Source organism: Oncorhynchus mykiss, chromosome 23, assembly GCF_013265735.2.
Source record: "Oncorhynchus mykiss isolate Arlee chromosome 23, USDA_OmykA_1.1, whole genome shotgun sequence".
Classification (NCBI taxonomy): domain Eukaryota; kingdom Metazoa; phylum Chordata; class Actinopteri; order Salmoniformes; family Salmonidae; genus Oncorhynchus; species Oncorhynchus mykiss.
The window spans coordinates 8,663,809-8,677,672 of NC_048587.1; the positions used below are offsets into that span (position 1 = coordinate 8,663,809).

The 13,864-nt window shown below is 43.5% G+C and overlaps 1 protein-coding gene across 1 annotated transcript; it reads right to left on the reverse strand.

Moving 5' to 3' along the window:
* Positions 1–1,600: 1,600 nt before the first annotated feature.
* star2 (steroidogenic acute regulatory protein 2) lies at positions 1,601–13,210 on the reverse strand. Its single transcript, XM_036959879.1, has 7 exons — positions 13,127–13,210; positions 12,326–12,457; positions 11,976–12,115; positions 8,487–8,642; positions 6,604–6,788; positions 5,685–5,778; positions 1,601–1,841 (listed from the first exon to the last, which is right to left on the reverse strand). The coding sequence occupies exons 1-7, from the start codon at positions 13,188–13,190 to the stop codon at positions 1,674–1,676; spliced, it is 939 nt and encodes a 312-aa protein (XP_036815774.1). The 5' UTR covers positions 13,191–13,210; the 3' UTR covers positions 1,601–1,673.
* Between the last annotated feature and the right edge of the window lie 654 nt (positions 13,211–13,864).

A 13,864-nucleotide genomic window follows, 5' to 3' on the forward strand; every position in this document is an offset into this window, starting at 1 on the left:
TAGAAATACATAGTCATGAGGTTTGTGTGGTTAATTATTATGTATATATATTTTAAAATTTAACCTTTATTTAATTAGGCAAGTCAGTTAAGAACAAATTCTTACTTACAATGGCGTCCTCCCCCCGGCCAAACTTGGGCCAATTGTACGCCGCCCTATGGGACTCCTATGGGACTCCCAATCACGGCCAGTTGTGGTACAGCCTGGATACTGGTACAGTAGATTATTCATGAATTCCTATTATGAGCTCAGCTTGTTCTCTCAGACGGGCAGACCTGTGTGTGTGTGTGTGTGTGTGTGTGTGTGTGTGTGTGTGTGTGTGTGTGTGTGTGTGTGTGTGTGTGTGTGTGTGTGTGTGTGTGTGTGTGTGTGTGTGTGTGTGTGTGTGTGTGTGTGCCAGGGCGCAGTGTTGGGTAGTAGTGTACTACTGTACATGTAATGTAACTACATTTTGCAGTAGATTGGTAGTTGAACTAAATTCAAATCTTGGTGGTGTTTTCAGTAGTTAATTATTTTGCTATATAGCGGTGTAGCTAACTACTGGAACTACACACTACTGTTTTACCATGTAGCGGTGTAGCTAACTACTGGAACTACACACTACTGTTTTACCATGTAGCGGTGTAGCTAACTACTGGAACTACACACTACTGTTTTACCATGTAGCGGTGTAGCTAACTACTGGAACTACACACTACTGTTTTACCATGTAGCGGTGTAGCTAACTACTGGAACTACACACTACTGTTTTACCATGTAGCGGTGTAGCTAACTACTGGAACTACACACTACTGTTTTACCATGTAGCGCTGTAGCTAACTACTGGAACTACACACTACTGTTTTACCATGTAGCGGTGTAGCTAACTACTGGAACTACACTCTACTGTTTTACCATGTAGCGGTGTAGCTAACTACTGGAACTACACACTACTGTTTTACCATGTAGCGGTGTAGCTAACTACTAGAACTACATACTACTGTTTTAGCAAAAATAAAATATGGCTAAAGTAGGCAATAATTTCCTGTCTTTTTCGGCATGCCACCTGCCTAATTTTCATTTGAAATATTGTTTTGAAATATTGTTTTGGGGTCTTTTACACATTCTGTTAAGATATGAACCCAAAGTTAACTATTCTTGTAATGTGTAGTCTATGACGTTTCAGATTTAGATATGATACTTTTTCACAAAATAGTTTGGATGGAGTGAGCTTTAGTGTAGCTTAACTTATTCCGGTGTGAAGTAATTGGTAGCTTGGTAAACTATATATTCAGAGTAGCTTCAACCAACACTTCCCGTATGTGTGTGTGTGTGTGTGTGTGTGTGTGTGTGTGTGTGTGTGTGTGTGTGTGTGTGTGTGTGTGTGTGTGTGTGTGTGTATGTGTGTGTAGATGTGTGTGTCTGTCACACACCCTGAAAGAGGGGGCACCCTGGCATGTCTTTACAGCGGTGGGTGGCTCTCCTCTGGGTGTCTGGGTGCTCCTAGTGAAAGGCCAGAGCCAGCCTGCAGACGGCTCTGTCTGTGTGTGTGTGTGTGTGTGTGTGTGTGTGTGTGTGTGTGTGTGTGTGTGCGTGCGTGCGTGCGTGCGTGAATGGCAGCCAGGTCCCTCAGTCTCTCTCTCTCTCTCTGTCTCTGTCTCTACTCCCAAGCACTCAACTCCAGTGAGTGTGTGTCAGAGAGAGTGTGTGTGTGGTGGTTGTCCGGCTCTAGACACTGTGCGAGCATGGTGGTTTGTGTGTCGCTGAGTAGGTCCCTCGGCCAGCCGTCTGCGCAGACACCGGGTGAAATCCACCTGCGCTCGCGGCAAAGCTTGATTGACGATTGACTTTGGCAGCCAGCCCTGAAAATACAGTACATGCATATTCAATCTTCAAATCAAATTACAGTTTATTTGTCACTTGCGCCGAATACAACAGGTGTAGTAGACCTTACAGTGAAATGCTGAATACAACAGGTGTAGTGGACCTTACAGTGAAATACTTACTTACTTACTTAACAAATAATTAAAGAGCAGCAGAAATATGCAATAGGTAAGCAGTTTGGTTTGAAGGAATCAACTTTGGGAGCAATTATTAGGAAATGGAAGACATACAATATCACTGATAATCTCCCTCGATCTGGGGCTCCACGCAAGATCTCACCCCGTGGGGTCAAAATGATCACAGGAACGGTGAACAAAAATCCCAGAACCACACGGGGGGACCTAGTGAATGACCTGCAGAGAGCTGGGACCAAAATAACAAAGCCTACCATCAGTAACACACTACGCCGCCAGGGACTCAAATCCTGCAGTGCCAGACGTGTCCCTCTGCTTAAGCCAGTGCATGTCCAGGCCCGTCTGAAGTTTGCTAGAGAGCATTTGGATGATCCAGAAGAAGATTTGGAGAATTTCATATGGTCAGATGAAACCAAAATATAACTTTTTGGTAAAAACTCAACTCATCGTGTTTGGAGGACAAAGGATGCTGAGTTGCATCCAAAGAACACCATACCTACTGTGAAGCATGGGGGTGGAAACATCATGCTTTGGGGCTGTTTTTCTGCAAAGGGACCAGGACGACTGATCCGTGTAAAGGAAAGAATGAATGGGGCCATGTATCGTGAGTTTTTGAGTGAAAACCTCCTTCCATCAGCAAGGGCATTGAAGATGAAACGTGGCTGGGTCTTTCAGCATGACAATGATCCCAAACACACCGCCCGGGCAATGAAGGAGTGGCTTCGTAAGAAGCATTTCAAGGTCCTGGAGTGGCCTAGCCAGTCTCCAGATCTCAACCCCATAGAAAATCTTTGTAGGGAGTTGAAAGTCTGTGTTGCCCAGCAACAGCCCCAAAATATCACTGCTCTAGAGGAGATCTGCATGGAGGAATTTGCCAAAATACCAGCAACTGTGTGTGAAGACTTACAGAAAACGTTTGACCTCTGTCATTGCCAACAAAGGGTATATAACAAAGTATTGAGATAAACTTTTGTTATTGACCAAATACTTATTTTCCACCATAATTTGCAAATAAATTCATTAAAAATCCTACAATGTGATTTTCTGGATTTTTTTTCTCATTTTGTCTTGTCATAGTTGAAGTGTACCTATGATGAAAATTACAGGACTCTCTCCTCTTTTTAAGTGGGAGAACTTGCACAATTGGTGGCTGAATAAATACTTTTTTGCCCCACTGTGTACACACACACACACACACACACACACTGCATTCGGATAGTATTCAGACCCCTTGACTTGTTCCACATTTTGTTACGTTACAGCCTTATTCTAAAATTGATTAAATAAAAAATGTCCTCAATCTACACATAATACCATGGACCAATGACAAAGCGAAACAGGTTTTTAATTAAAAATAATAACTTATTTACATAAGTATTCAGACCCTTTACTATGAGACACGAAATTGAGCTCAGGTACATCCTGTTTCCATTGAACATCATTGAGATGTTTCTACAACTTGATGGGAGTCCACCTGTGGTAAATTCAATTGATTGGACATGATTTGGAAAGACACACACCTGTCTATTTGAGTCTACCTGTCTATATAAAGGTCCTACAGTTGACAGTGCATGTCAGAGCAAAAATCACGCCATGAGGCCGAAGGAATTGCCCGTAGAGCTCCGAGACAGGATTGTGTCGAGGCACAGCTCTGGGGAAGGGTACCAAAACATTTCTGCAGCATTGAACGTCCCCAAAAACACAGTGGCCTCCATCTCTGTCTCAGCCTCCAGTATTTATGCTGCAGTAGTTTATGTGTCGGGGGGCTAGGGTCAGTTTGTTATATCTGGAGTACATCTCCTGTCCTATTCGGTGTCCTGTGTGAAGTGCACGTTCTCTAATTCTCTCCTTCTCTCTTTCTCTCTCTCGGAGGACCTGAGCCCTAGGACCATGCCCCAGGACTACCTGACATGATGACTCCTTGCTGTCCCCAGTCCACCTGGCCGTGCTGCTGCTCCAGTTTCAACTGTTCTGCCTTATTATTATTCGACCATGCTGGTCATTTATGAACATTTCAACATCTTGGCCATGTTCTGTTGTAGTCTCCACCCGGCACAGCCAGAAGAGGACTGGCCATCCCACATATACTCTCTCTAATTCTCTCTTTCTTTCTCTCTCTCGGAGGACCTGAGCCCTAGGACCATGTCCCAGGAATACCTGACATGATGACTCCTTGCTGTCCCCAGTCCACCTGACTGTGCTGCTGCTCCAGTTTCAACTGTTCTGCCTTATTATTATTTGATCATGCTGGTCATTTATGAACATTTGAACATCTTGACCATGTTCTGTTATAATCTCCACCCGGCACAGCCAGAAGAGGACTGGCCACCCCACATAGCCTGGTTCCTCTCTAGGTTTCTTCCTAGGTTTTGGCCTTTCTAGGGAGTTTTTCCTAGCCACCGTGCTTCTACACCTGCATTGCTTGCTGTTTGGGGTTTTAGGCTGGGTTTCTGTACAGCACTTTGAGATATCAGCTGATGTACGAAGGGCTATATAAATGCATTTGATTTGAATTGATTTGATTCTTTCTTAAATGGAAGAAGTTTGGACCACCAAGACTCTTCCTAGAGCTGGACGCCCGGCCAAACTGAGCAATCAGGGGAGAAGGGCCTTGGTCAGGGAGGTGAGCAAGAACCCGATGGTCACTCTAACAGAACTCCAGAGTTCCTCTGTGGAAATGGGAGAACCTTCCAGAAGGACAACCATCTCTGCAGCACTCCACCAATCAGGCCTTTATGGTAGAGTGGCCAGACGTAAGCCACTCCTCAGTAAAAGACACATGACAGCTCGCTTGGAGTTTGCCAAAAGGCACCTAACGGACTCTCAGACCATGAGAAAGTCAGTCTGAGAAGTAGTTGGTGAACCAGGCGAGGCAGTCATTTGAGAAACCAAGGCTATTGAGTCTGCCGATAAGAATGCCGATTGTGACAGAGTCAAAAGCGGTTATGATATCGTTTAGGATCTTGAGCGTCGCTGAGGTGCACCCATGACCAGCTTGGAAACCAGATTGCATAGCGGAGAAGGTACGGTGGGATTCGAAATGGTCGTGATCTGTTTGTTAACTTGGCTTTCGAACTTGGCAGGATAGATATAGGTCCGTAGCAGTTTGGGTCTAGAGTGTCTCCCCCTTTGAAGAGGGGGATGACAGCGGCAGCTTTCCAATCTTTGGGTGTCTCAGACGATATGAAAGAGAGGTTGAACAGGCTAGTAAATAGGGGTTGCAACAATTTCAGCGGATAATTTTAGAAAGCGAGGGTCCAGATTGTCTAGCCCGGCTGATTTGTAGGGGTCCATATTTTTCAGCTCTTTCAGAACATCAGCTGTCTGTATTTGGGTGAAGGAGAAGTCCTTTTCACAGCAGCTTTAGACGTTGATGGTAGCCTTGAATATCAATCCAAACCTCCCCTTAAGTAGCCTGAGTGCCAGTCTGTTTGTGTGATATGTCATATGAACATGTTTGGCATAACAGTGAATGACAAGGAGTTGGCACTTTCACACAAACAGACCGGCACTCAGACTACTTAAAGGGGAGGTTTGAATTAATATTCGAGATCTAAACAGACGTGATATGACATCCTGGTCCATGTGTAGCCTAACAAATCAATTCCAATTCAAATCACTAATTTCAGGAAGTGGATACGAAATTAAAGTTGATTTAAAAAAAAATTAAAATGAAAAGAAATCTACCTTGACATCCATGTTGAGGAGCCACGTAAAGTGGCTCCTGCCTGCGTCGTCTGCCAGGGGCTCGATGATAATACACGTTGGGCCGTCCTCCGCTCTGTTCAGATCGAGTAAACAAAATCACTCATAAAAACTCTATTAACAATGTAATGTATAGAAACCTACAGCATGATTATTAACTGAACCTCAAATAACCTTTATATCAAATAACCTTTATATCAAATAACCTTTATATCAAATAATCTTTATATCAAATAATCTTTATATCAAATAACCTTTATATCAAATAACCTTTATATCAAATAACATTTATATCAAATAACCTTTGCAATGGCCCTTCTGTGACAGCATGAGCCATATATACAGGTTTTGGTCCAAGCGCACCCTCTAACCAACTCTACGAGCCATTTACAGGTTTTGGTCCAAGCGCACCCTCTAACCAACTCCATGTGCCATATATACAGGTTTTGGTCCAAGCGCACCCTCTAACCAACTCTATGAGCCATATACAGGTTTTGGTCCAAGCGCCCCCTCTAACCAACTCTATGAGCCATATACAGGTTTTGGTCCAAGCGCACCCTCTAACCAACTCCATGTGCCATATACAGGTTTTGGTCCAAGCGCACCCTCTAACCAACTCTATGAGCCATATACAGGTTTTGGTCCAAGCGCCCCCTCTAACCAACTCTATGAGCCATATACAGGTTTTGGTCCAAGCGCCCCCTCTAACCAACTCTATGAGCCATATACAGGTTTTGGTCCAAGCGCCCCCTCTAACCAACTCTATGAGCCATATACAGGTTTTGGTCCAAGCGCCCCCTCTAACCAACTCTATGAGCCATATACAGGTTTTGGTCCAAGCGCACCCTCTAACCAACTCTATGAGCCAGGCTTATCCGAGCAAAGCTGGTGTTCTTGTTACCTGACGAAGCCTTTCTGAGGAGGGAAGGACTCCAGGTGCGTGGCTGCTCCCCCCAGATAGATACATGACTCCTGTCTGGAGAAGTGTCTCACACTCAGGAAGTCTCTCTGGCCTATCAGGTTGCCGGCTGTCTCTGCTGACACCTCGTGCGTAACCATGGTTTCCGGGCCAGCTTGCTTCAGAACCTTCAACACAAGATACGGACTGACATTACAATATCATTCACTGTACTGCTATGTGTCCCAAATTGGACCATATTATCTATATGGGGCGCTGCTTTCTCATGTCACAACTAGTGCAACGGCGTAGCCTAGTGGTTAGAGTGTTGGACTGGGAACCGAAAGGTTGCAAGATCAAATCCCTGAGTAGACAAGGTACAAATCTGTTGTTCTCCCCCTGAACAAGGCAGTTAACCCACTAGGCTGTTATTGAAAATAAGAATTTGTTCTTAACGGACTTGCTTAGTTAAATACAAAATAAATAATGAACTGTATAGGGAATAGGATGCCAGTTGGGACAAAGGCTTTATAATGCCAGCTGAAGACACAGGTAGACGCCGAAGTAGTTTGTTCTTCCCTCATCAGAATGTCACCAGACAAGTGTGATAACCCGGTTGTTGTAAAGACTGACACCATTGTCTATCAACACTGTGTGGTCCACGTCTACTGTAAAACTATTGACACTGTGTGGTCTATGTCTACCGTAAAACTATTGACACTGTGTGGTCTACCGTAAAACTATTGACTATTGACACTGTGTGATCTACGTCTACCGTAAAACTATTGACTATTGACACTGTGTGATCTACGTCTACCGTAAAACTATTGACTATTGACACTGTGTGGTCCAAGTCTACCCTAAGACTATTGACACTGTGTGGTCTATGTCTACCGTAAAACTATTGACACTGTGTGGTCTACGTCTACCGTAAAACTATTGACTATTGACACTGTGTGGTCTACGTCTACCGTAAAACTATTGACTATTGACACTGTGTGGTCTATGTCTACCGTAAAACTATTGACACTGTGTGGTCTATGTCTACCGTAAAACTATTGACACTGTGTGGTCTACGTCTACTGTAAAACTATTGACTATTGACACTGTGTGGTCTATGTCTACCGTAAAACTATTGACACTGTGTGGTCTACGTCTACCGTAAAACTATTGACTATTGACACTGTGTGGTCTACGTCTACTGTAAAACTATTGACTATTGACACTGTGTGGTCTACGTCTACCCTAAAACTATTGACTATTGACACTATGTGGTCCAAGTCTACCCTAAAACTATCGACTATTGACACTGTGTGGTCCAAGTCTACCGTTAAACTATTTTACTATTCAAAATAAAAAAGCTGAATGATCCATAGTATGCCCATCGTAAAACAATTCCATATTTTTTTATAATTTGCACAGTCACGTTGCTTTTTTGTTTATTTGTTTACCCCTTCAGAACATTCCCTATTGATCCCCGACCCCTTCCCTTTCCCACCCTTCCTAATGCCTCCCGCTCCCCCCACCCCTAAAATCACAGAGAAAAAAAGGAAAAATAAATAAACAAAGTAATACAAATAAAACAATAATAATAATAATAATAATAATAATAGTTATTATAATAATAGCATTAATAATATCAATAGTTTTAGAGTTTTAGAAACACCTTATTACAAATATTCCACAGTTTACAGACCATAATACACATACTTAGCAGGTAAATAGTATTCCAGATAATAACACGTGTGTGTATATGTAGAATAACAATCTAAAGGATGCCATAATAGATGGAGACCAAGGAGAACAGAAAATCAATGATTTCCTAAGGGGGAGGTGTTAAGATTACACATTGACCAACAACTACCCTACTATGATGGACCAGTTACCTTGATGTTTTTGATGCTTGGGTTCCACTGGTGCATCTCTTCCACCTTCCACAGGATGTGATGTATCTCTTCTGGCGTGGCGTCTAACACAGTCTCCAGTCTGAAGACCTTCCTGTCCCCAGACAGCACTTTACTGTATATAACATCTCCGTTCTCCTACGACAGAAAGTTACAGGAAATGTTGTAATGTGGCATCCTTTAACAACACAGTTTCAGGAAGGTTTCTAATGATGTCCTGATTTTCTATAGAACACAGTTACTGAACATTCGCTTGTGATAGTCTTTCTACTTCATTTGCACCTGAGATTACAGAACATTTCTCTATTCCAGAGTTACAATGTTTTGGCAGTGTGGCATTTACAAAGGGAAAACCAACCACGTCGCGGACACTAACGTCTTGCTTCCGGTCAAGCTAAACACCTTCTTCGCCCGCTTTGAGGTTAACACAGTGCCATCCATGCGACCCGCTACCAAAGACTGCTTTTCATTGACTTTAGCTCAGCATTCAATACCATAGTACCCTCCAAGCTCATCAATAAGCTCTGGGCCCTGGGCCTGAACCCCGCCCTGTGCAACTGGGTCCTGGACTACCTGACGGGCCGCCCCCCCCTCCCCCCCTCCCTCCCCAGGTAGTGAAGGTAGGAACAACACTTCCACTGCGCTGATCCTCAACACAAGGGTTGCGTGCTCAGTCCCCTCCTCTACTCCCTGTTCACTCATGACTGCGTGGCCACGAACGGCTGCAACTCAGTCATCAAGTTTACAGATGACACAACAGTAGTAGGCCTGATTCCCAATAATGACAAGACAGCCTACTGGGAGGACGTGAGGGCCCTGTGAGTGTGGTTCCAGGATAATGACCTCTCTCTCAATGTCAACAAAATAAAGGAGTTGATCGTGGACTTCAGGAAACAGCAGAGGGAGCACGCCCCTATCCACATCGACGGTATCGCAGTGGAGCAGGTGTAAAGCCTCAAGTTCCTCAGCATACACATCACTGACGATCTGAAATTTGGCTTGGCACCTAAAACCCTCACAAACTTCTATAGATGCACAATTGAGAGCATCCTGTCGTGCTGTATCACAGCCTGGTATGGCTGGGCGCAGTGCGCGCTAACCAAGGTTGCCAGGTGCACGGTGTTTCCTCCGACACATTGGTGCGGCTGGCTTCCGGGTTGGATGCGCGCTGTGTTAAGAAGCAGTGCGGCTAGGTTGGGTTGTGTATCGGAGGACGCGTGACTTTCAACCTTCGTCTCTCCCGAGCCCGTACAGGAGTTGTAGCGATGAGACAAGGTAGTAGATACTACAACAATTGGACACCACGAAATTGGGGAGAAAAAGGGGTCAAAAAAAAAAATATTTCAATTTGATTTGTTATGCACATTACCGGTACAAGGTTTCCATGGTAATAGATATTTAGATCAAGTTTTCCTAAATGTCAAAAGTAACGGAAAGAGAACGTTTGGATATGTGGCATTCGTATGCAGCTTTACAACAACACCGTTTCAGAAAGTGAAGTCTCTTGTGAGAGACCGTCAGTAGATATGTGGCATTAGTATGCAGCTTTACAACAACACCGTTTCAGAAAGTGAAGTCTCTTGTGAGAGACTGTCAGTAGATATGTGGCATTAGTATGCAGCTTTACAACAACACCGTTTCAGAAAGTTAAGTCTCTTGTGAGAGACTGTCAGTAGATATATGGCATTAGTATGCAGCTTTACAACAACACCATTTCAGAAAGTGAAGTCTCTTGTGAGAGACCGTCAGTAGATATGTGGCATTAGTATGCAGCTTTACAACAACACCGTTTCAGAAAGTTAAGTCTCTTGTGAGAGACTGTCAGTAGATATGTGGCATTAGTATTCAGCTTTACAACAACACCGTTTCAGAAAGTGAAGTCTCTTGTGAGAGACCGTCAGTAGATATGTGGCATTAGTATGCAGCTTTACAACAACACCGTTTCAGAAAGTGAAGTCTCTTGTGAGAGACTGTCAGTAGATATGTGGCATTAGTATGCAGCTTTACAACAACGCCGTTTCAGAAAGTGAAGTCTCTTGTGAGAGACCGTCAGTAGATATGTGGCATTAGTATGCAGCTTTACAACAACACCGTTTCAGAAAGTGAAGTCTCTTGTGAGAGACTGTCAGTAGATATGTGGCATTAGTATGCAGCTTTACAACAACACCGTTTCAGAAAGTGAAGTCTCTTGTGAGAGACCGTCAGTAGAAGAGCTGCTTTTGGAACAGCTACTGGGATCCTTATTAAATTACTAATAACACATTTTGGTTCTGGGTTCTGAGATTATGGAAAGTGCATTTTCTCCTACAGGGCAAAAAGTTTCCTACGTAACTAAATTGAATGCACAGGCCGTAAGTTGCTTTGGATAAGAACGTCTGATAATTGACTCAAATGTAAAAATGTTAGAAAGTTCAAAATTGTGGCAACAGTACGCAGCACAAAGTGCCCATGTCAATTATATTTGAAGGGTTTTGAAGACAGAATACCATGGTAATAGATATTCAGATCATGTACCCCCCCCCCCCCTTTGTCTTATATGACAGTTTGGTGGTTTGACATCAGTTTAAGGTTTCCATGGTAATAGATATTCAGATCATGTACCCCCGCCCTTTGTCTTATATGACAGTTTGCTGTTTTGGCATCAGTACAAGGTTTCCATGGTAATAGCTAATGTACCCCCCCCCCCCTTTGTCTTATGACAGTTTGCTGTTTTGACATCAGTATAAGGTTTCCATGGTAATAGCTATTCAGATCATGTACCCCCCCCCGCCCTTTGTCTTATATGACAGTTTGGTGGTTTGACATCAGTATAAGGTTTCCATGGTAATAGCTATTCAGATCATGTACCCCCGCCCTTTGTCTTATATGACAGTTTGGTGGTTTGACATCAGTACAAGGTTTCCATGGTAATAGATATTCAGATCATGTACCCCCCCTTTGTCTTATATGACAGTTTGGTGGTTTGACATCAGTATAAGGTTTCCATGGTAATAGCTATTCAGATCATGTACCCCCGCCCTTTGTCTTATATGACAGTTTGCTGTTTTGACATCAGTATAAGGTTTCCATGGTAATAGCTATTCAGATCATGTACCCCCCCCCCCCCCCCCCCCCCATGACAGTTTGGTGGTTTGACATCAGTACAAGGTTTCCATGGTAATAGCTATTCAGATCATGTACCCCCCCCCCACTATGACAGTTTGGTGGTTTGACATCAGTATAAGGTTTCCATGGTAATAGCTATTCAGATCATGTACCCCCCCCCCCCTTTGTCTTATATGACAGTTTGCTGTTTTGGCATCAGTACAAGGTTTCCATAGCTATTTGTGGAGATTGAAAAGATACGCATGAACACAGGGAGCAACATATTTTAAAGAGGAAATACAGGATGGTTTGACAAAAATCTATATGCAAATCCCAGATTGCCTCTTTAATCAACGATGATGTATGGATGTATGGATGATGCACTACCTCTGTGAGTTCTGTTTTCCATCCATTCTTATCGTCAACAATGTCCAGAGCCTTGGTCAGCGCCTCGTGCCCACTCCTTATGTACAGCAGCTCCTCCTCTTTCAACGGGACTGGGTTGACTACCTCTCTTCTGGAGCTCTCTGTACCATATTTACACATGAAAAAGGGCCCTCACAGCATCACCCATATTATTCAGTTCTAATTGAAGCTGTTTAATATTCAATGGTCAGCAAAAAGTAATGCCCTTTGAAAATGTGTAATTATCACTAAAATAAGGGCATTTTGTGCTCTGTGTAAAATAATAATGTCATTGAAAATGTGTGTAATTTGTGTATCATCGTCAGGCTTACCACTGTGTTGATGCTGAGCGGTACCAGTCTGCCAACCCATATGGCTGGTCCATGCTGGTAGTTGGCTCTGCCCATTCCTCTGCATGTGAGCTAGCTCCTGGCCAATCGCTGCGATAGCTAGCCGTTGTAGTCCTGTCGTAGGATCACAATAATAACAACAGTCAGACTTCATTTGGAGAGCACATTTCATGTAGACTGGTCCCAGATCTGTTGTCTCCTACTATAGCCTGTGCCCAGATCTGTTGTCTCCTACTATAGCCTGGTCCTAGATCTGTTGTCTCCTTCTATAGCCTGATCCCAGATCTGTTTGTTCCCTTGTCAACTCCATTGCTCATTATCAAGCCAAACATGTTTAGCATGACACAGACGACCACTCAGGCTGCATTTGATCCATTCTGCAAGTCAAAGTGCTGTCCACTTTGATGAGGACTTCTCAGCATTTCTCTCCACAAACGAAGACTACTACTAGTCACAGCCAAGATGCCATAGTATTAACAGCTACAATACATGACTCCATCCAGCTGCACGTGCACTGGCTGGTCCCAGATCTGTTTGTGCTGTCTTACAATGACCATAGGAGGCAGTTGGCAAGGCAGCGCAAACTGATCTGGGACAAGGCTATGTGCAGTGTGCAAGACACGGTAATCCTACATTCTAAGGAATGAGAGAAAATTGATGCTTCTCTCCAGGCCTGCATCCAAAATGCCCCCCCTGTAGTGCCCTGGTCAAAAGTAATGCACTATATAGGGAATAGGGAGCCACGTAGGACACACCCAAGATGATATAGTTGTCTGTTTTTACCTGCCATGGTCCTGAGGTGAGGGTAGGAGATTCCACAGCAGAGCTTCACCACGGCAGGCAGCATACTGTAACGTTGGTGACAGCGACGGCAGCTGGAGTGTGCCAGGCTCCAGACTTTATAGGACCTCTGAAGGACAAGAGAGGAGATAAGGGGATGGGTTAGAGGATAGGATTGTAAACTGAATTCTGGTCCCAAGGTTGCTGTTTAGAGAGAGACACACACACAGCTGCATCCATTATAGGTATTTTATGTGTGGTTCTAAAAAAGGAGAGAATAAATGAGGATCCCATGCATACAATAATAATCCACGACCATTATCAGAATGACAAGTCTACATATAGGCTGTATTCTAGTGAAGGTTCATCCTATATAACTACTGCAGAATGACAAGTCTACATATGGCCTGTATTCTAGTGAAGGTTCATCCTATATAACTACTGCAGAATGACAAGTCTACATATGGCCTGTATTCTAGTGAAGGTTCATCCTATATAACTACTGCAGAATGACAAGTCTACATATAGGATGACCTGTATTCTAGTGAAGGTTCATCCTATATACAGTGCCTTGCGAAAGTATTCGGCCCCCTTGAACTTTGCGACCTTTTCCCACATTTCAGGCTTCAAACATAAAGATATAAAACTGTATTTTTTTGTGAAGAATCAACAACAAGTGTGACACAATCATGAACTGGAACGACATTTATTGGATATTTCAAACTTTTTTAACAAATCAAA

Bases quoted from the DNA above. Each gene is read 5' to 3' on its own strand.
- star2 (XM_036959879.1), bottom strand. From the start codon at position 13,190: ATGCTGCCTGCCGTGGTGAAGCTCTGCTGTGGAATCTCCTACCCTCAC. The intron at 12,458-13,126 runs GTAAAAACAGAC...ATCCTACGACAG, and splicing joins TCACCTCAGGACCATGGCAG to GACTACAACGGCTAGCTATC. The intron at 12,116-12,325 runs GTAAGCCTGACG...AATATGGTACAG, and splicing joins CGCTCAGCATCAACACAGTG to AGAGCTCCAGAAGAGAGGTA.